Source organism: Oncorhynchus mykiss, chromosome 5, assembly GCF_013265735.2.
Source record: "Oncorhynchus mykiss isolate Arlee chromosome 5, USDA_OmykA_1.1, whole genome shotgun sequence".
In the NCBI taxonomy this organism is placed as follows: Eukaryota; Metazoa; Chordata; class Actinopteri; order Salmoniformes; family Salmonidae; genus Oncorhynchus; species Oncorhynchus mykiss.
This window is the reverse complement of record NC_048569.1, coordinates 11,856,058-11,879,868: the sequence shown is the minus strand read 5'-3', so window position 1 is coordinate 11,879,868 and position 23,811 is coordinate 11,856,058. Positions and strand designations below refer to the sequence as shown.

Sequence of the window (23,811 nt, the reverse complement as noted above, 5' to 3'; positions counted from 1 at the left end):
GCCAAATACATTTAAACTCAGTTTTTCACAATTCCTGACATTTAATCCTAGTAAGAATTCCCTATTTTAAGTCAGTTAGGATCACCACTTTATTTAAAGAATGTGAAATGTCAGAATAATAGTTGAGAGAATGATTTATTTCAGCTTTTATTTCTTTCATCACATTCTCAGTGGGTCAAAAGTTTACATACACTCAATTAGTATTTTGTAGCATTGCCTTTAAATTGTTTAACTTGGGTCAAACGTTTCGGGTAGCCTTCCACAAGCGTCCCACAATAAATTGGGTACATTTTGGCCCATTCCTCCTGACAGAGCTGGTGAAACTGAATCAGGTTTGTAGGCCTCCTTGCTCGCACACGCTTTTTCAATTCTGCCCACACATTTTCTATGGGATTGAGGTCAGGGCTTTGTGATGGCCACTCCAATACGTTGACTTTGTTGTCCTTAAGCCATTTTGCCACAACTTTGGAAGTATGCTTGGGGTCATTGTCCATTTGGAAGACCCATTTGCGACCAAGCTTTAACTGATGTCTTGAGATGTTGCTCAATATATCCACATCATTTTCCTCCATCATGATGCCATCTATTTTGTAACGTGCACCAGTCCCTCCTGCAGCAAAGCACCCCCACAACATGATGCTGCCACCCCCGTGCTTCACGGTTGGGATGGTGTTCCTCAGCTTGCAAGCCTCCCCCTTTTTCCTCCAAACATAACGATGGTCATTATGGCCAAACAGTTCTATTTTGTTTCATAAGACCAGAGGACATTTCTCCAAAAAGTACGATCTTTGTCCCCATGTGCAGTTGCAAACCGTAGTCTGGCTTTTTTATGGCGGTTTTGGAGCAGTGGCTTCTTCCTTGCTGAGTGGCCTTTCAGGTTATGTCAATATAGGACTCGTTTTAGTGTGGATATAAATACTTTTGTACCCGTTTCCTCCAGCATCTTCACACCAAAGTACGTTCATCTCTAGGAGACAGAATGCATCTCCTTCCTGAGCAGTATGACGGCTGCATGGTCCCATGGTGTTTATACTTGCGTACTATTGTTTGTACAGATGAACGTGGTACCTTCAGGCTTTTGGAAATAGCTCCCAAGGATGAACTAGACTTGTGGAGGTCTACAATTTTTCTTTCTGAGGTTTTGGCTGATTTCTTTTGATTTTCCCATGTCAAGCAAAGAGGCACTGAGTTTGAAGGTAGGCCTTGACATACATCCACAGGTACACCTCCAATTGACTCAAATTATGTCAATTAGCCTATCAGAAGCTTCTAAAGCCATGACATAATTTTTAAAATATTTTCCAAGCTGTTTAAATGCACAGTCAACTTAGTGTATGTAAACTTCTGACCCACTGGAATTGTCATACAGTGAATTATAAGTGAAATAATCTGTCTGTAAACAATTGTTGGAAAAATTACTTGTGTCATGCACAAGGTAGATATCCTAACCGACTTGCCAAAACTATAGTTTGTTATTAACTAGAAATGTGTGGTGGCTGAAAAACGAGTTTTAATGACCTAAGTGTATGTAAACTTCCGACTTCAGCTGTAGGCAATTTTTTATTTGACTGAAATAAATATAGGCCTATCATTTTCTTACGTGAAATGCATGCGTATGGTGATGATTATCTTTTGTCAATACATTTTAAATATCAAAAAGACAGCCGTCTTACATTGGATGAATAATTTCCAAGTACCGGTAATGGATTTGAAAGTGAAAGTTCCTGGATAGACCACCAGGATGCGCCACGGTACCCGAGATCATCATTCCGCCGAGGACCCTCCCATTGGTGGCAAGTTTTGTTACTGCAATAATCTGATTGGATGGGGGAGACCGTTATTGTATGTCTGACTGGCTAGACGGCTTGATTTACCAGCTGACCGGGGTGGAAGTTGGCGTGGATCACTGACATTAAACCAAACGATTATTTGATCATCCTGCGTCGCAGTGTGTATAATCATAATTTGAAGATTTGGGATCTCACAATGAAGGTATGTATAGTTTAGATATTAGTAAGTACAAATGGTAAAATGTAAGGTGTGGCACATGAGTTAACAAAATTAACATTTCGTTTTGTGTCTGGCTCAATACACCCACACACCCTGCTGTCAAAACAATGCAATGGGGTTCACCATGCATAAAGCTAATGTTAGTTACAGTGTTACAATCTAACAGTGTTTTGACAACAGAGCGTTTTGGATACGTGTACTGTGTATGTTATTACTTGTCTTTATGAACAATGGCAATAGTCACCGTGAAAGCGTGTGATTTTTGTACATGGTCTGATAAATTGCGAGGCTACTTTCATTTATCTAACATGTACAGTGCATTCAATTTTCTGAAAACGGTATCTGCTCTTTGAGTCTTCTTGGCAGCTCTCTCTTTGGGACTTGCCTGTGATAATCCCAAAAATGCTGTCATGAGACCGAGGGCGCATTTGCTCCAGAACGTTAGTTAATTAGTCAGAGCATTTCTCGTACAGTTGTCATTGCGTTCAGCTGTTGCATTATTGTTGACTCGTGTAGGCTTCTTCAATTGGACAGCCAAGCCAATGATGATATACAGACTGAAAAACATGACAATATTATATTTTTAATAAAAAATAAATACATATTTTATTTTAAACTTTAACACACTCTTTTAAAGTGTGTCTATTACAGCAAAACGTTCAAATGACCCTTTTCAATTTCACGTTGAGTGCACAGACCGCACACACACTAGATAGTTAGCGACAAGTAACTGCCAAAATAAAGGAAACACCAACTTGGTGTTAATACGGCGTTGGGCCAACACAAGCCAGAACAGCTGTCTGGAATTCTATTGGAGGGATGCGACACCATTGTTCCACCATAAATTCCATAATTTGGTGTTTTGTTGTTGATGGTGGTGGAAAGTGCTGTCTCAGAGCCGCCACTCTAGAATCTCCCATAAGTGTTCAATTAGGCTGAGATCTTTTAACTGAGACATCAGCATATGGTTTTCATGCTCATAAAACCATTCAGTGACCACTCGTGCCCTGTGGATGGGGGCATTGTCATCCTGTGGGGGGCTTAGCCATGGTAGCCAAAGTAATAGTCTGCCCAGCATTTTTATACATGACCCTAAGCATTATGGTATGTTATTGCTTAATTAACTCAAGAACCACACCTGTGTGGAAGCACCTGCTTTCAATATACTTTGTATCTATCCCTCATTTACTCAAAAGTTTCCATTATTTTGGCAGCTACCTGTATATCATAACTAATACTGAAGTTTCTACTGGAGTTATTAAGAGACGCACATATGTCTGTGTCTATCTGGTTATTCATCACGCAATAGATAGGTGATCTTTTGTCGAGAGGGTCAAACAATATGGTCATTGGTCCGTGCCATAAGGGCACTAGACTGAAAGATTCATTATGTTTCACAGAAAACGTATGCAACATGGTGCTGCTTTAAGGAATCCAGTCCCTGCGGTGTGTCATGAGTGTACTTTGGCCCTTTAAAAAAAAGGCATTGTTTGGCATTGCTTTGTTTACAGTTGTTCAGCTTATCATGTCATCAAAATACTCCCGAACATACAACACACAGAAAATATGTTCATTTATACAGCATTTCTAACTAAATATGAATTTGTGGTTATGAACGTCTGATTGTAGAGGCCAATTTAATCTCTTGCTGGAAAGTATAGAATAAAAAAAATAGCTTGAACGGTTTTGGTGAAATGCTAATTTGGCTGTGTAATACCAATATTCACATTGCACTGTGCTGTATGTGGAGAGTTTATCATTACTAATGATCTCTGTGGTGTATCATTTGGATTAAAATGTGAATTACACTAAAGGTTAGACTAGAACTTGTGTGAAACACATGGTGAACGGATATCGTTGTGGCTATAAAAATGTTAGATGGATTAATACTATTCTGTTGTCTGCCTGAGCCTCATAGACAACAATGATGCAAAGCATCCTGGGGGATCACAACAACAGAAGTTGTCATGTAACAGAGAACAGTCAGGTTCTAATAGGCTGGGGTGTAAAATAAAGGCTGATATTATATGCCTTTCCTATGTTTGGAAGACTATATAGTAACAACGAGGAAATAAGATGTCAAAGAGAATGTTAGATTGAGGCAAGGGGTCACTCACAGACGGTGCGGAGGTCAATTGTAATCAAATTCATTTAGTCAACAAAAATTATATTTTTCCTTAATGGAAAAAAAGGAATTTCAGTTAACTTCCTGAATTGACCGACTAGCAATGGCATTGACACCAACCATGCTCACAGAACACAGCCCCAGGGAGCAAACAAGTAGATTTACAGTGCAGTATGTGGAAGGACGGCATAGTGTTATAGTGTCCTACAATGTGTGTACTGTGAAAATATCTATTGATCAGTGCTGTGGCTACCAGGTCTCACAATCCACTGTTGTAGCAGGCATTGTGCCAATTCTCAATGGCTGTCCGCCATCATGAAAAGGGAAAAGTACCCATCTGAAGTGGAGACTGTGCAGAGGACAATCACTCCCAAGGTTTCTCTGAAGTGTCAGTTTCCTTAGTGTGTTTTATAGCTATTGTACATCTGTACGTGCCTTGGTAAGATGGAGGGATAAAATAGTGAAGAATAGTGAAGAATTGGATATGGCTCTATTTCCCAGATGCACCAAAATAGTATTCTCAGTGTGTGTTTGAATTTACGTGTGTGGGTGTGTTAAATAGATAGATAGTAGTAGTAGTAGTTATTTGAATCTATCTAAATGGGCACCCTGCCAGCACAAGGCCAATGTTGTTTTTTACCCCTGAAAACATCTGTACAGCGGTTTTGGTCAAGTAGTATCTCTAGTTTTCCATTGGATTTAACTGATCATTCAAAATCCCTATTTCGCCAAAGAGCTTGTTGCTATGCAATGGGATAGCTTGTCACTCCTCTGATTGGCCCAGAAGAGTAAACAAATCATGACATGTTGATGTTGTTTATCTCAGACTTGATCTACTACTTGACAGCTGGCACACAGCCAAACTAATCCCCTGCAGTTTCACATTAAACTGACAATGACGCGCAATACAAGTTATTATTACATTAAGTAATTCTGTGGTGATACAGTAATATCCTCTGATTGACAGGGGTAATCCCTCCGAGTTAAAGGCACTAGCCCCTATGGGCTGAATCCATATCCGCGTTGGTTTCCCCTCCCCTTGTCTGTTCAGAGCCACGACAGTTCGACGCCTTCTATTAATTGCACAAAGCACAGTGACATCACAGGCAGTTAGAAAAAAAAACACAGACAATCAGGCCTTCATGCCAATGACATGTATGTCAACTCATAGATTATGTGTCAGCCAGGGCCTAAACACAGATAATGTTCTAGTAACAGATGACATTCATATTCTGACTATCTCTAACCCATTTAGATAATACCTTAGATGATACAGTAGTAGCAATACACGGTTATAACATTTACAGAAAATACAGAAATGCCAGTGGTGGAGGTGTAGCTGTTTTATATTCAGAACCACATTCCTGTAAAGATTAGAGAGGATCTCATGTTAAATACTGTTGAAGTAATATGACTACAGGTTCATCTGCCTCACCTAAAGACCATTCTGGTGGGAAGCTGCTATAAAGTGATAACAGTCAGTATATGTATTTGATATCAACAGAGAGGTATATTTTCTGGGTGATTTAAATATTGACTGGCTTTCATCAAGTTGCCCAATCAAAAAAAATAAAAAATTAAACTGTAACCAGTGCCTGCAACCTGGTTCAGGTTGTCAGTCAACCTACCAGGGTAGTTACAAACAGCACAGGAATAAAATCATCAACACGTATTGATCACATCTTTACTAAGGCTGCAGAAATGTGCTTGAAAGCAGTATCCAGATCCATCGGATGTAGTGATCACAATATAGTAGCCATATCTAGGAAAACCAAAGTTCCAAAGGCTGGGTCTAATATAATGTAGAAGAGGTCATACAATAAGTTTTGTGGTGATTCCTATGTTGATGTAAATAATATTTGTCAGTCCGTGGTGTGTAATGAGGAGCAAAAAGACGCTGCACTTGACACATTTATTAAATTCCTTATTCCAGTTACTGATAAGCACGCACCCATTAAGAACATGACTATAAAAACGGTTAAATCCCTGTGGATTGGTGAGGAATTAAAAAATTGTATGGTTGAGAGTGATGAGGAATGGTAAATAAGTCTGGCTGCACAACCGATTGGCAAACATATTGCAAATTGAGAAGTCATGTGACTAAACTAAATAAAAAATAAACTACACTATGTAACAAAGATAAATGACATAAAGAATGATAGTAAAGCTTTGGAGCACCTTCAATGACATTTTGGGGAAAAATGCAAACTTTGAATCATATGGCTCATTCATCACAAAATTGACTGATATTGCCAACTACTTTAATGATCATTCATTAGCAAACTTAGGCATGACATGCCAGCAACAAACACTGACACTACACATCCAAGTATATCTGACCAGATTATGAAAGACAAGCATTGTAATTTTGAGTTATGTAAAGTGAGTATGGAAGAGGTGAAGCAATTATTGTTGTCTATCAACAATGACAAGCCACTGGGGTCTGACAGCTTGGATGGAAAATTACTGAGGATAATAGCGGACAATATCGCCACTCCTATTTGACATATTTTCAATTTAAGCCTACTAGAAAATGTGTGTGGCCCCAGGCCTGGAGAGAAGCAAAAGTAATTCCACCACCTAAGAATATTAATGCCCCCTTTACTGTCTCAAATAGCCGACCAATCAGCCTGTTAACAACCCTTAGTAAACTTTTAGAAAAAATTGTGTTTGACCAGATACAATGCTATTTTTACAGTAAACAAATTGACAACAGACTTTCAGCACTCTTATATGGAAGGACATTCAACAAGCACAGCACTTACACAAATGACTGATGATTGGCTGAGAGAAATTGATGATAACAGCCCCCATAATCTTTTTTTGTTAGACTTCAGTGCGGCTTTTGACATTATCGATCATAGTCTGCTGCTGGAAAAACATGTGTTATGGCTTTACACAACATATCTATATTGTAGATAGAGTTACCTGTCTAACAGAACACAGAGGGTGTTCTTTAATGGAAGCCTCTCCAACATAATCTAGGTTGAATTAGGAATTCCCCAAGGCAGCAATCTAGGCCCCTTACTTTTTTCAATCTTTATGAAAACGACATGCCATTGGCTTTGAGTAAAGCCATTGTGTCTATGTATATGCAGAGGACTCAACACTATACACATCAGCTACTACAGCGACTGCAACACTTAACAAAGAGCTGCAGTTTGTTTCAGAATGGGTGGCAAGGAATAAGTTGGTCCTCAATATTTCTAAAACTAAATACGTTGTATTTGGGACAAATCATTCACTAAACCTCAACTATCAACTAAATCTTGTAATAAATAATGTGGAAATTGAGCAAGAAACCCTGGATTGTAAACTGTCATGGTCAAAACATATTGGGGAGAAGTCTGTCCATAATAAAGTGCGACTCTAACAGCACTAACAAAAATTATATTCCACATCAAGTAACTGATGTAAGCAGTAAAATTTTGATTTTAAAAAACAGGGAGTAATACACCTTATGGAACAGCGGAGACTGCGAAGCAACACAAACTGGCATCCACACAATTACATGTTTTATTTAACTAGGCAAGTCAGTTAAGAACAAATTCTTATTTACAATGACGGCCTACCCCGGCCAAACCCAGACAACAATGGGCCAATTGTGCGCCGGCTTATGGGGTTCCCAATCACGGCTGGTTGTCGAACCAGGGTCTGTCTTGACCCCTCTATCACTGAGATGCAGTGTCTTAGACAGCCGCGCCACTCGGAAGCCCACACTATACACACACGTACACATGGATTTTGTATTGTAGAGATGTGGTAGTGGAGTAGTCTGTTGTGAATGTATTGTAATGTTTCTAAAATTGTATAAGGCAGTTGCTGCCTTGGTAGGAACTAATGGGGATCCATAATAAATGCAAATACAGATACTACACAGCAGCCATGCCACTCTAGATACAGTGGTTTTGCTCATGTTGTGGTAAGATATAGGATGCCAATTCTTGTTTTAGGAGGTTAGCTAGGCCACAGTTTAAGCCATACTTTGAGCAGTTCTGTACTAAACGCTAGCCCTGTCTAGCCCTTTCCCACTATAACCGAAGAGATATACTGTAGCCTATTTATACATGTGGGATTTCTGTTGAGAAGTTGGAGTTAAAAGGGCATCTGAAAAACAAAAGGGCAGATTTTTTCCTCTAATTTGTGCCCCGGGGCAGCATGTCATGCAAAAGGCAGCATGGAGTCCTTTTCCTGCCATGCCACAATGGTCGGTTGGCAGCACACGCAGAGCTGGGTGGGCACTGTCCCTGGCACACACAGTCAAAGCCCCTTTGTACTCAGTCCCACATTGGCTATTTATATCCATTAACTTCCTTATTGCGGTAGATTAACCATAAACGAGTCGCTATGGGGTTTTATCTCAGAAAAGTATGCAGCTATGTTATGGTCAAACACTAGTTGAAGAGGAATGCTGTAGTGTAGTTGTGTGGGAACAGTAGATAATTGTGCCGGCCTAGAGTCAGTGGATGCTCACAGGCATTTGAAATAGGATATTCTCAATAAGAAATGAGTTAAATGCTCGAAAACGCAAAAATGTTAACCATGTGTGTAGAGATGTTTGGAAAATGAATTTGTCTGCTGGCACGCTGTTGAAAGGTGTGAGTAAAACTAAAAAGCTAAATTGTGTTTAAAACAAACAGGCTATACAAGAGTTGGAAGTTCTCATGTGTGTGGTTTGGCACTGGCCAATGCATGTCCACTGTCTTTGAAACAATTATTTTTGGTCTAATGTGAAAAGCCTTTGTGGTGCGTTTCACTTGGCTGAGTGAAAATGAATAAACAAATGGAAAAAAGAGCCTCCTACACATCTCTTGAGGTCCAAAAAAATGACCACCACCTACGGAAACCACCTTAATACATTGTGTTTGGCATCAGTACACTATAGCAGTTATTGTTTTAAACCTTTTACTACCAAAACCAGAAAGGTGTTTAAATGCAGTTTTCACAGACAGTATTATTAGCCAATTAGTCTTAAAGATGAGACATTTGGAAAGATTTAAGACACCACAACTATTGTGTGTGTGTGTGTGTGTGTGTGGGGGGGGGGGGGGGTCATGAAAGCTTAGGGAGAACCCAGAAGTGCAGTCTTTTGCAGAGCTAGTTCTCACCAAACTGGCTCACTTCCTATGTGCCCCTTCCTCTAGCTGTTTAAATTAACCACACTTTGTCCCAAAGGACACTGAGAAGGGAAGGAAGAGGAGGGGGGGGAGGGTCTACGACTCTGCGTCCTTAAGGATGGAATTAAGACTGGCTAGAGGTTACCGGCTGTGGTCAGCGGGGTGGTGGAAAGCAGTCTGTCAAACAAGCTATATTTAAGTCTCTCTGGTCCCTTTCCCACAGTGCTAGAGCTCAGAAAATGTGAGAGGGGGAGAGACCTCAAGTTGAAGCCAAACAGCATGGCTAGCTAGCGTGGAATGCTATCGTGCTATCCTATCCTCTACTCAGTTTACTGTTTCAGTTGGGGGCTGATTCACAAGTACTCTAACTGTGTGATTTGGGTCAGGCCTAGATGGCTTAGAATGCCATCGTGCTACACTATACTCTGTTTCAGTTGAGGACTGATTCACAAGTACTGTAACTCACAAACCCCCTATCTGAGACATCTACTGCAGCCCTCATCCTCCACATACAACACCCGTTCTGCCAGTCACATTCTGTTAAAGGTCTCCAAAGCACACACATCCCTGGGTAGCTCCTCTTTTCAGTTCGCTGCCGCTAGCAACTGGAACAAGCTGCAACAAACACTCAAACTGGACAGTTTTATCTCAATCTCTTCATTCAAAGACTCAATCATGGACACTCTTACTGACAGTTCTGGCTGCTTTGAGTGTTGTTTTGTTGTCTCTACCTTCTTTCCTTTTGTGCTGTTGTCTGTGCTCAATAATGTTTGTACCGTGTTTAGTGCTGCTACCATGTTGTGTTGCTACCATGTTGTTGTCATGTTGTGTTGCTACCACGCTGTGTTGTTGTCTTAGGTCTCTCTTTATATAGTGTTGTGTTGTCTCTCTTGCAGTGATGTGTGTTTTGTCCTATATTTATATTTTATAAAAATATATATATTTTTAATCCCAGCCACTGTCCCCGCAGGAGGCCTTTTGGTAGGTCGTCATTGTAAATAAGAATTTGTTGTTAACTGACTTGCCTAGTTAAATAAAGGTTACATAAAAAATGTAATAAACGGTGATTGGGGTCAGGACTAGCTAGCTTAGAATGCTATCGTGCTACACTATACTCTGTTTCAGTTGAGAGCTGATTCACATGTAGCCCACTGAATGATTTGTTTTTGGGGAGGGCTGAGGAAATCTGCATGGAATAAAGCCATTGTTTATCCATTGTGATGGCAAAATTTGGGAATTCCTAGTTACACAACATTTTACTGGAAGAATTCAAGCCAATCCGATAACTGTGAGTCACAATTTGATAAAAGCACAGTCTTTCCTCTCTGTCCTTTATCTTATAAGGATCGGTGACTAGAAAGACCAAACACAGGGTAAATTTAGCCGATACATTGTTGCTGCAGAGAGATTGACCTCTGAAAGATGGGGAACCGAGTTAATAGGCCTTTGCACAATGGTTCCTCAATAAAAGGCACACCACAGTGTTATGACGCACTTTAACTATGTTATTGGTCAAACCTAAAAACAATATTAACAATAGAGATCTATTCTATTGATATGGACATGACACTGTTTCATTGAATAAGTAACATTTAACTTGAAGGTGTTGGATATTGGTTGTCACCAACTCTGTAACAACGTATACACTTAGACTACTGTTTCTTACAACTGAGGGACTTGACTGACCAAGGGCCTAGACAAAACAGTGTGAAACAATCTACAACCCAACAAAACGTTATACACTTGACCATAAGTCACATTCTTTCATTGTTAAATACTTCACCCTGTCAAGGCTTGATCTACCCTGGTTGAAGCAGACTGACGTGAGCGTTCAGTTCAGTTTAACCAGGCTAGGCTTGACCACAGCTTGTGAGTAAATCACTGATGAGAGTTAAGTGCCTGGTCCGAAGGCTTCGGCAGCAGAAGTGGCTGCCAACTGTTACACACAGAGCCACAGCTGTGACTTGAATGCAGGACAGGAGTGGTATCCTGTCCACTGAACAGCTTATCATTTGATGCCGCTCTCGTCCACTGGAACCAGCCCAAAGCTCCTTTAACACACTGTAACACATACTGTAGCACACTGACAAGTAATTTAATGGGAGATAGAGACAGCAACACTATGCCATAGTGGGATTGACTGGGAAAGGCTTACAGTATAACCTCGTTTATCACTTTATTCCATCGTTCCAGAGCCTCCAAATATTGTAGTGAATAGGGAGGATAGCCGATATGAACCGAAGGACCTCGACACACTAGACTCTGGGCCTCTTCGCAGGGTGACATGCAGGCCTGGAGTGGCTTATTCTGTGGGCTGCAACTTGTAAAAAACATAGCAGGAACATAGCTCTTTATTCTAGTTGAGAGAGGGGCATGTATGTTCTACACAATACATGTTCTACAACATTCTGTAACATTGAATGCTCCTGAATAAGCCTATGACTATGTCCCAGTATCCACACTATGTATAAGGCCCATGACTGTTCCCAGTATCCATACTATGTATAAGGCCCATGACTGTTCCCAGTATCCATACTATGTATGAGGCCTATGACTATGTCCCAGTATCCACACTATGTATAAGGCCCATAACTATGTCCCAGTATCCACACTATGTATAAGGCCCATGACTGTTCCCAGTATCCACACTATGTATGAGGCCCATGACTGTTCCCAGTATCCACACTATGTATAAGCCCCATGACTGTTCCCAGTATCCACGCTATGTATAAGCCCCATGACTGTTCCCAGTATCCACACTATGTATAAGGCCCATGACTGTTCCCAGTATCCACACTATGTATGAGGCCCATGACTGTTCCCAGTATCCACACTATGTATGAGGCCCATGACTGTTCCCAGTATCCACACTATGTATAAGCCCCATGACTGTTCCCAGTATCCACACTATGTATAAGCCCCATGACTGTTCCCAGTATCCACACTATGTATAAGCCCCATGACTGTTCCCAGTATCCACACTATGTATAAGCCCCATGACTGTTCCCAGTATCCACACTATGTATAAGCCCCATGACTGTTCCCAGTATCCACACTATGTATGAGGCCCATGACTGTTCCCAGTATCCACACTATGTATAAGCACCATGACTGTTCCCATACCCACACTAGAACACTACTTAGAATGAACCAATGTATTTGCCATGCATTCTAATGCTAGTCTGTGTGTTAGTGTGGATACTGGCACAAAGCCAGTGTCTCCATATGATTAAGTAGAGTAGGTGAGTGAGTGAGGGTCTAGGAGGCAGTAAGGGATAAATTAAACTTCAGAGGAATCTCCACCTCGCTTATCAATGACACTCAGGCTTATCTAGGCACAACAGTGCTTTCACTGTGTGACTAGGTCCTATTGACTGACAAGAATTGCATTTCATGCTCTTGTTTTTGAAGACTTAGTCCAGTCAGATTCAAAGCTGTCATCGCACTAAGCGAGTTAGCATGGTCTAATATTTAGAAGTTAGCTTAGCTATGTCAGTTAATTTTAAACTGTGATGTCCACACCCAGTGCTTAACAGCTCTCTGAGTTGTTATTTGCAGTATTTCGAAACATACAGCATGTCGACATGGGTCATCATTCACAATTTATAGGATATTCTCACATGCAGATGTCCTTAACGTTCACTGTGTATCACTGTCCTTGTCTAACTTTATTCTGGTGTACAGGTTTAAGGCAGGAGAGTCAATTTTTTAAAAACCACCTTTTCTAATGCACTTTGACGGTCTTTCCCAAAAGCATGACTCATAATATGTTTACATCCTTTTCTCCACCATGGGCACTTGAGTCAAATAGTTTTACATTGAGTGACTGATTTACAAAGAATGATAAAAATTATAGAAAGTACCATGAGTAAAGTGTTCCTGAAAGTCGACCAACAATGATTAATGTTCCTGTTTTGGAGGTCTGACTAGTCATTACTGGAGGTCTGACTAGTCATTAGTCTCCTGCTACGGTCATAGTTAGTCTCTTGCCTCAATTGGTCAAACCTTGTGACATGGTTGGAGATCACAGGTTCTCACAGGGGAAACATTCTGTTGCTGCACCGTGGCTTTGAAATGTAGTTTATGGCATTAACGAGAGCTGCTGTAGTCCACCCTGGCATGGGTTGCCTCGCTCCTATGCCCCGACGATGAGGTCAACAACAACATGTGAGGTCACCCAGTGCCAAACCACAACTTTTCAAAGCACATTGGTCCTGACCTGGAAAATGGCTACCCAAAAAGGTGGAGTGAGGGGCACACCGGGGTGGAGCAAGTTACCATTCAAGGTGTGTGTGTGTGCAAAACAAATCAGTCAATGAAGTTTTGTTTTCTGCATTTGCAACCTTAGTTGCAGGTTTGCAACTTAGGCTTATTTAAAGTACATCTCACAACCACTATCTCCACACCCACTTAAAGCATCTATAAGGGTCTACAGTAGGCCTATGTTTCCATGGTTTGTCTGCACACCAGGTTGCATGAATGACGCAACAGGAAGTGGTTTGACATTATTCACTGACAGTTGAATACGCAACACCACCCACAGAGTGCCAAGGAGGCTCTGCTTCCTCTGTATCCAAACACAATGTGAAACAACTGTGTTCTTGCCCTTCCCTTTCGTATGTCTGTACCAAATACTATTCTAAATCATTTCAAATACTTTAGCTGTTCTTGATTGAACTTGCCTAGCACAATGGAACCAATGGAAAAGTCCAGAAAGTGAAAACCCCACCCACTTGACACTTCAGGCATGCTAAAGCAAACGCTCAAAGTATTTGAAAGATTTCAAATAGTATTTGAACCCAGGTCTCGTCCCTACCACTTCTCCACCATTTATATTTTTACATCAGCTCACAAACGGTTGCGTTGTGTAATCTGATAGGCATTGTGAAGAATTTAAAAAGTCACTATCCTGTTGTCTCACTGGTCCTAGTCAGGAAGAGTTCATTGGCATGGTTGAACGTACAATACTGAAAGCTCTATCTGTGTCCAATAGCATGTCATTCACATTTCTTTGTACTGTAATAGGGAGTGCCAGAATTATAGTGCGTGGTTCCAGGGCAAAAGATCATTATCTGAAAGTCCTCTGTGGACGTGTTAACAACGTGTCTAGTAATATTACGTCTTCTCTAAAGCTCTTTAGCGAAAACTCTCGGGGAAAATCAGCTGAAGGGCTCTACTGTCTCAGCTGTATACGGTTATAAAGATGCCATTGTTTATCGTTCGCTGCTAGTTTACAGTTAAAACCCTTGTGTTATTTACGTGTCTTGTTTAATGTTGATTAATTGCTATGCTGGCATACGGATGCATTTCAATAGGGTTCGGTTGCATGCTTAGGTAGCTTCAAATGTTTACAATTAAAATCTTTGTGTTTATAATGTGTCTTGTTTAATGTCGGTTAATTTACATGCTATCATATGGATGTGTTTAGTGTGGTTACGTTGTATGCTTAGTTAGCTACAAATATGGTGAGTTATATTTAATCATTGTTCAACCAACCACATCTTTAGCCTGCAACACTGGGTATTGTTGTCAGTGTGGCCTTCCTCCAATCTGCTGCGTTGACAGAATGTTTACCTGAACACCAGACATATGACCTCAGCCGCATTGATGCAAATTAGTTTTGTGTTGACATCATTGTTTAGTTGTGTTGTCGCAGCCACCCTCTCTGTCTGTTTTCACTTTCCCTAGTTGTTCGGTGCGGTCTGGAATAGCCGAACTAGGACACGGTTAATGCCGGCGCACTGAATAGACAGACATCTGTGTTTAGTCTGTTGCAGTTGGAATGTGATCGCTGTCTGTTCGCATGTTCATTTTTGTGGTAAATATCAACACAAGCTAGAGGGATTTGTACATTTTTAAGCGAGTAAGCATTAAGAGAAAACATTGACAGATCCCAAACATCTATCTCTCAATACAGTCAATCAAAAACGTAGAATATATTAAGACACTGCCTTTTGTTTATTTTGAGTGTGGTATGTTATGTTAGTGTTACTCTGTTTGGAGTAGCAAAGAAACTTAATTCTTCTTCTGTATAGTTTATCTATCCTCTGTCACAGGGAAGCAAGGAGATCTATACAGGTTAGTAAAGCCTCCGTCATTTGAGAGTGGTTTTATACTAATAACCTATATAGATCTCCAGCATCTCAAGAGAGATGACCTTTAGTATAATTCTAACAGAAACATGGTAGGGAGGCCCTGCATATTACAGTAGGTCAAACATTGACTGGCATGTCTAACAATATTGATGTAACACAGGAAATGGAAAGGATTCTACTTGACTATGGACTATAGTTGACTGAATGTTCTCAGGTGAACTTTACTAATTTCATATCTTTGTAATTACTACACCACAAAATATAGCTTTTAACAAAGGCAGATAGGCCTATTCAGCAAATCACATTTTTTATTGGTCACACACATATTTAGCACATGTTATTGCGGGTGTAGCGAAATGCTGGTGTAGTGGCAGATTCAAAGCATTGAGTCTGACCTTCAAGATTTCACACCAAAAGAAGATACTGTATTCAATCCCATTGTGCCACCTGTATGTATGACGCATCAACACACACACTTTATGATGCTTGAAACCCTTGTCAATATCACTGTATCTCTCCCTTCCTCTACTCCAGACAGATGATGCTCAGTAACCAAGCCAGACGCCAATGAAAGATAACCGTCTGCTGCCATGACGACCAGTCGCTGCACTCTGTTGCCGGAGGTGCTGCCAGAGCGTTCTGACTCTGCCCACACAGGGAGTTGCTTGAGCGACAGGGACTTTGATCCAATGGGTAGCCTGGACTACCCGACAGAGCCTGACCTCCCAGGAAAAGCAATGGAAGAGCAGAACAGTCCGGCCAATGGAGAGCCGCAGTACTACATGCAAGTGTCTGCCAAGGATGGGCAGCTGCTGTCACCTATCGTGGGAGCGTACGCCAAACAGAGGTATGGACCTGCCAAACATGGATGGAATAGAGTTTTGTACGAGTGTGGAGGGGAGGGGTTGGTGGGGGTCAGAGGTAAAGTGAAGCTAGTTTTAAATATATACCCAAATATAACCAAACACGATTTCTGAATGGTAACAAATCAAGTGCCTCTCAAAAGGATTTCCCCCCTCTATCTGTCTGGGAAGTCCTTCTTGTTCTCTGTGCAGTGAAAGAGGACTATATAGATCCTATAGATGAGTAACTATGGCTTCAGACAGCTACATAACTTACATACCAATCACACTAACTGGCCCTGTGGGGTAAATGTCTGTACATTTGAAACACAACAAATGTCCTGTTCTGGCCGGATGGTGCAGAGTCTAAATTTAGCACCTTGATTAGCATGTACGCCTGACGGGACTCTGTCACTCACACACACTATGGGAGACAAAGGGGGGCTTTAGCGGCAACAGCTGCAGTCATGCAGACTGGGTCACAACTGTTAGCCCCCCCCAAAGCCCTCTTAATAATCAGCCTGTGGCATAGAGCTAGATAGCATAGGGTAGCTTAGCTTAGAGATAGATAGCATAGGGTAGCTTAGCTTAGAGATAGATAGCATAGGGTAGCTTAGCTTAGAGATAGATAGCATAGTAGCAAAGCGGTAGCTAGCATAGATTGGCATACAGTAGAGCTGGTAGCATACATTATAGAATTGGGATCAACTTAATTTGCTACCTATTACAGAATAAATATTACAGAATAAATTTCCATGGTAGCTACAATCTACAATGTATTATTTAATAAATACTGATTGAAGAGTATGTGCTATCCGAGTCCAAGGTCTACTTGTGCCGTCTTTCCAACTCTATGTCTGGCCATTGGCAAGACAACACAAACAGATCTGGGACCAGGTTATAAATCTGTATTTTTGTCATATATGTCTAATATAAACTAAATCAACAAACATTATCGCCATAGATGTTTATTAGTTGTTTTCGTATCCAGTGACGTTGTCGTCATGTTTGTTCTGTTGATGATCAACATGAAAAATAATTTCCAGATTAGGTTTAAAGGCATTTATTACTTCAAACTGACAACGAGTTTTTTTGTTCTAGCAAAATCGTATTATTAATTCATTTGTCTGACAAAATGATGTTCATTCTGTTGTGTTAGTTATTGGCAGCGACGAGTGTTTATGTTCAAGGGGAGGTTTGTTGAGTGAGGGGCTCATTCATTCCGTCAAAGACATCGGCTTAGTTTCCTGATGAAATCAAGGCGATCAACAACCCAACATAATCATCATCCAGATTAGAGGATTAGATGCCATATAGGAGATTGGTGAATCATAGATTACAGTCCATATAGTAAATGAAAGTAATAATCCTCCTTGCATATGTTGTTTTAATCCAGAAAATGTTTGATTTGAGTCTGTAATCTAAGAGATGTACTGTATGTATGCATAGTACAGAGACAGAATAGACAGGGTATTCTAACAATGTGTGACAGCGTCAAATTACACCAACTCCCTCCCAGGGTTTTGTTATTTAACCAGCTAGTTTTCTATCCACTGAAATATTGACCTGATATTTTTGAAAACCTCTAGTCAGTGAATTGTGATGTCCAATCTTAGTTGTTATTGTTCTCAGAAAGGGAGGGAAGAGATACTTAGTTGTTATTGTTCTCAGAAAAGGGGAAGGGAAAGGTGGATACCTAGTCAGTTGTCTAACTGAATGCCTTCAACTGAAATGTGTCTTCCGCATTTAACCTAATCTCTGAATCAGAGAGGTGCGGGGGCTGCCTTAATCGACATCCATGTCTTCATTGCCCAAGGAACAGTGGGTTAACTGCCTTGCTCAGGGGCAGAAAGACAGACTTTTACCTTGTCAGCTTGGGGATTCAATCCAGCAACCTTCCGGTTACTGGCACAATGCTCTAACCACTAGGCTACCTGCCCAGATACTTAGTCAGATGTTATTGTTCTCAGAAAGGGGGAAGTAGGATCCCTAGTCAGTTGTTATTATTCTCAGAAAGGGGGAAGTAGGATCCCTAGTCAGCTGTTATTGTTCTCAGGAAGGAGGAAGTAGGATCCCTAGTCAGCTGTTATTGTTCTCAGGAAGGGGGAAGGGGAATACCTAGTCAGTTGCACAACTGAATGCATTCAGCTGTGTCTTCTGCATTTAACCCAACCCCTCTAAATCAGAGAGGTGCGGGGGTGCTGCCTTAATCGACGTCCACATCATCAGCGCACGGGGAGCAGTTGTGTTGGGGGTTAATTTCCTTGCTCAGGGGTGGAACGGCACATTTTTCCACCTGCGGTCCCAAGCTTCAAGGGGAACAGAAAACACCAGCCTGTGAAAACATCAGCGTATCTAAAGACAATTTCTTTCTGTTCCTCTTTTCCTCACCTCGTTCCATATCGCCAAAGCCCTCTGCCTGAGCGGCCCATGTGTCGGATCTGTCATGACGGAGGGGGTCAGGAGGAGCTGCTCTCCCCCTGTGAGTGTGCCGGGACCCTGGGTACCATCCACCGGAGCTGCCTGGAGCACTGGCTCTCTGCCTCTGGCACCAGCGCCTGTGAGCTCTGCCACTACCAGTTCACTGTACAGAGGAAGAACCGGCCACTGATGGAGGTACAGTATACAGACGCAGAAATACACACATGCACACACAAAATGCAGCATGTTAATAAACCATTGTCATAATCACATGCTACCCATACACATACGGTGCATGGCCCTTCTCGCTGTGCATGGCCCTTCTGTCCCCATCTGTCCACATAATCCCAACAAACACATATATGTTTGTCCGCGCTGGGCTTAAAACCAGGCCTAGGGCCTGTCCTGTTTTTCCATGTTATTTTCATGTTACATCAAAACAACATGCCAAAGGATTTTCTTGGCTCTTGCTATCTTTTAGGAAGAACACAGTCTAGTAAATCTGTCATTTATAGTTAGTTATAAGCTGTGGTGTGTGTGTGTGTTGTGAAGTTTGGTCTATATGCACAGATGGAATATGAAGTGAAGGGGGTTGAAGACACTTTGGGCTTCTGGTAAACATTCCATGACACTTCACACACCCCACTTCCTCTACATTCTCAGCAGGTACACTAGTTGTCAACCAATCCTCCATGTTACTGTGGGTTATATCATCACACTGATGTTACTGTGTGTCTTATTAGCAATGTGACAGTTAAAAGTCTTTCAGGGGTGAGTTTCCCAAAAGCTCTTAAATCGCAAAATAATTGTCAACACATAGCAAAAACACCTAGTCATCTGTAAATTAATACTGCAAGTGAATTAATAAATCAACTCCAAATGAGTTTTGGTTCTCGTGGTAATAAGTAAGCTCACTGCTAATATCGGTTGTATTTATGAATTTCTTTACCCCTCATTTCCCCTTTTATTTTAAGAAGATTTCACCCCATATTTTTGTGGAATGAATTCGACCACAATAATAATGTGTGTGTGTGTTAGTGTCCTCGTCTCCACAATAACCTCTAGCTAACATGTTATTACCCCCTAGCATCTCCTTCATTCTTTCAGAAATCAGGACACTGCCTCCATATATAATAGGATAGCGGTGGTGCAAAGTGGTTGCTTGGTGGCAATTACACCCGTACCATGCATACCATGGTAGCATTTCTCATCAGACCTGGGTTCAACAACTATTCCAAAACGTTCAAATACTTTGATAGTTTTCTTAAACTTGTCTGGTGTGCCGAATTGGTGGGATTTGCGATTTTGGGACAGTTCTATTGGTTCCACTGTGCTAGGTGAGCTCAATCAAGCACAGCTGAAGTAACTAAAAATATTTAAAATCGTATTTGAACCCAGGTCTGATTCCTCATGAATATAATATCTCATCTATATATCGTGCGCGTATAAAGAGAGCTTTGTTCCATGAGGTTTTGAGGATGCACCAGGATTTTAATTTTATATTCTTGGAGCCATAGACTTTTAATATTGACAAAACCACAGACATTGTGGGTTGGTTTGCGATTGAATTTCTCGTTATGTTCAGGAGAAGTCTACTTTCCAAATATTTGAAGAATGGGCTTTAGTTAAAAATGAACTCTGGAACTTTTGTATAATTTCATCCAGTAGTTTTGAAAATGATGCTCACGAGCCAAAAGTGTTCCCTGGTTTTTGTGTACTATGTCAACAAATTGTGCAATATGTTGTCTATTTCGTATATGTTACGCCCTGAAAATCATACAAATGTTGAACTATAGGTTACCAATTTGTTGCGCTTAAGATCCTGGAGTGCATCTTTAATATACTGAAACCAAAGATATTGTTGGGTAGTTGGCAATCCAAGCTAGCTGTCTATCAAAGCGCATGTTGCTTTGGAATAGAGGTTGTATGAGGGAGAAAATGGCATAGCTAAATCAGCAAGGCATCATTTGGTTGGCTCTAGCCCAACCTAGCCCAGTCCCCGAAGACCTGACTGGCATCCTGTTTTAGAGTAAATCCAGTTACACTCTCTTACCTCTCAACATATTGCTATCAAACTCAGTTAGCAATTTTCTGCTAGCAATACACTGTTCCTGTTAGCTGGAAGACCATAAAACAATATACTGGTGTTAGCTGAGCAAATATAGAATTTACTGTAACAAAACCTCGAGAACCCAAGGGTGGTTACCAGAGCCCTATACTACAGTACATACCTGGTTTGAGGAATTAGCGAGGTAACTTTGGTCAATTGAGTTCAACTCGGGATAACCAATATCAAGAGAGTGGCTCATATTTTAGCCAGCTACATTTCTATGGCAATGAATCCTCCTGGGTAGGCTAACTCCATTTATCCTGAATTAAGTGTTGAGTCGCGAGTTGAGGAACAATGAAATCAGATTCCCTCCCTCTCGCAAAGATTGCGTCATCACCCCCTTCATTTGAGAAAGACAAGTGACAAAATATTTTATTAATCAATCAAGCAAATGCTTTTTTAGTGTGTTAAAAAATAGCAATGTTAAAACACCTATCACATTACACATTTAGTGTCGATGCACGCGCATCATTTTCATGACGTTGTCAGCCAACCCGTCTATAAAGACTTCAACAAGCCTATTTCACAACAGCCTGTTGAACTTTATTTAATTTTAATTTCGGCACAAATGAAAATGTGGCATTGACTCGCCCATTGATTGATGTTTCGGTTGTCAGCAAACGTGACATTTTCTCTCCTCTCTCCGTCTCTAGTGGGTGCGTAACCCGGGCCTGCGCCAGGAAAAACGGACGCTGTTCGGCGACATGGTGTGCTTCCTGCTCATCACGCCTCTGGCCACAATCTCCGGGTGGCTGTGTCTGCGGGGGGCCGTGGACCACCTGCACTTTTCCAGCCGCCTGGAGGCCGTGGGCCTCATCGCCCTCACCGTGGCCCTCTTCACCATCTACCTCTTCTGGACCCTGGTGAGTGGTGGAGGGTGACAGCCAGTACATCTCAGCAGAGGTCAGACTGATTTTGGGCGTTTCTTGTGCATTTTGCGCAAATTCGTTCCCGTTTTCCCTTGGATGTGTCTGTGACGCAAAACCCTTGCACAGATACATCGCATTATTCACAAATGCCTCATAAGGAGTACACATACAAGCCATTTGACTGGTAAAAAACAATCTAACAAGTATAAACATTAGTTGACTCTGGATCCTCCATTCCTATTGTGTATACTGTAGGATCCTCTTTTCAGGGTGCTATGCAGGAAATAGGAATGCAACCCTGGGAATTTAGCACTTTTAGTCAGCTACTTGGTTTGCTCATGGTAAAAGATGCCGTTAGGCACAGATCTAGGATCAGCTTACCCTGTCCCAATTCTAGACATTACTCAACACAAAACCAACATCAGACCAGTGTCTAGTGCAGGGATGGGGAACTTTGATGGGGGTGAGGATCACAAAAAATCTGAACTCATCATGAGGGGCTGCAGTTGCTTGCGGGTCTTCGTACCCCCCAGATAGCTGGCTGCTAGACTAATTTACCAATCTGAAAGTTAGCTGACATTGGCTAATTGAGTGACTATCAGTGACTGACAAAATAAACTGCTGATGCACAACCAAATTTCACCTTGTGTATTGTACTATTCTAACTTGGTAAGTTGAGACTGCATTTTAAATGGATTGATCAGAGGGCCTTCAAAAGGGGCGGTCGCATGCAGCCTGCCAGCTGTCCATCTCTGGTCCAGGGGCTTTAAAAAAAAAGTTTTTTTAAACATTTAACCATTATTTAACTAGTCAAGTCAGTTAAGAACAAATTCTTATTTACAATGACAGCCTACCAGGGAACAGTAGGTTAACTACCTTGTTCAGGGGCAGAATGACAGATTTTTACCTTGTCAGCTCGGGAATTAGATTCAACAACCTTTCGGTTACTGGCCCAACGCCCTAACCAGTAGGCCATCTGCCACCCCAACATCTTCCTCTTCCACTTGTTTGGGCTTGCATAATGCATTACAGTAATGGGCTCAGTATATACAGTATTTAAACCTGAATTTGCCTCTCTACCACAGGTGTCGCTCAGGTATCACTGTCGGCTGTACAACGAATGGCGGCAGACCAATCAGAGGGTGGTGCTTCTCCTCCCCAGGTCACATGGTGAGCCGTCTGCTCCGCCCTCTTCACGAGGCCCATCTCGTGAAAAATGGCCATCCAAAGAGACTATTGTCTGAGCAGCCCTTTCTTCAAAAGCCATGAAGGACAAACACTGAGGAAGAATGGGGATAGTTCCATAGGCGCCAGAACAGTATTTGCTTCTGGTGCCCTCCAGTGCTGAACTTTGAATTGCCCACACGAGTGTGGAATTGCCACCAAATGTCATTAATGGGCACCTAGGAATGGTTTAAACACACATTTACTAAGGCGGTAGAGTTACTGTACAACAGAGACCTTCTCTTCGGGGAAGCATCCATTTTGGACTCAAAATGCAGCATTACATCCCACCACTGCCACCAATATGTCATACAGGGATGGACATTTGGTGATATAGAAGTGGTGGAGTGCGTAGTTGGTCATGAAGCATTTGGACTGAAGGACAGCCAGGAAAAGTTTGCCACTGTGACCATATGCTGTGATTGGTGATTCCTGTGAAGTGCAGAAAACATTGTCTGGTTCATATAACATACCAACATAAACCTGTGTATAGTATTACTATATTAGTCACATTCTACCAATCAACAAGTCAAAGCCCAGAGTGTAAATAAGTACTTCAACTACTTCAGTATTTTACATAGTATTAAACTCTTACCTTTACATGTATGGGTCTCTGTGCCTCAAACCAAGGTCATGTTCATTATGCACCAGAGAACTTACTGAAACAGTGGGGGACTACACTCATTTTTCAAAAGTATTTAAAACGTTTCACTACGGTGTGCCCTGCTGAACACGATCCAACTTAAGACAGGCTTTGTGGAGTGTTAAACAGGGCATAGGTTGATGTAGGCCTATACTAGCTGCTCAGTCGTTCTTTGCAAGTCCTCCCCTTAGATAAGAACACCATTAACAGTTTAAGTATATTGAGGTTGACCTTAACATATCAAAGGGACATTTTTAATTAATTTATATTTTGGCTACAAAGTAGTTTTGTGTGAAAAATACAATATGGTCTCAGTTGAGAACTGGTTGACTGTGGTATATGTTAGTGTTAGTCA

The 23,811-nt window shown here is 41.4% G+C and overlaps 1 protein-coding gene across 1 annotated transcript; it reads left to right on the top strand.

Moving 5' to 3' along the window:
- Nucleotides 1-1,867: 1,867 nt before the first annotated feature.
- On the top strand, nucleotides 1,868-23,569 carry marchf3 (membrane associated ring-CH-type finger 3). The gene is given in 5 exon segments (NM_001246354.2): nucleotides 1,868-1,992; nucleotides 15,882-16,194; nucleotides 18,601-18,805; nucleotides 21,374-21,583; nucleotides 22,675-23,569. Coding segments are annotated over 4 exon segments (831 nt in total). The 5' UTR covers nucleotides 1,868-1,992; nucleotides 15,882-15,937; the 3' UTR covers nucleotides 22,834-23,569.
- The last annotated feature ends 242 nt before the right edge of the window (nucleotides 23,570-23,811 follow it).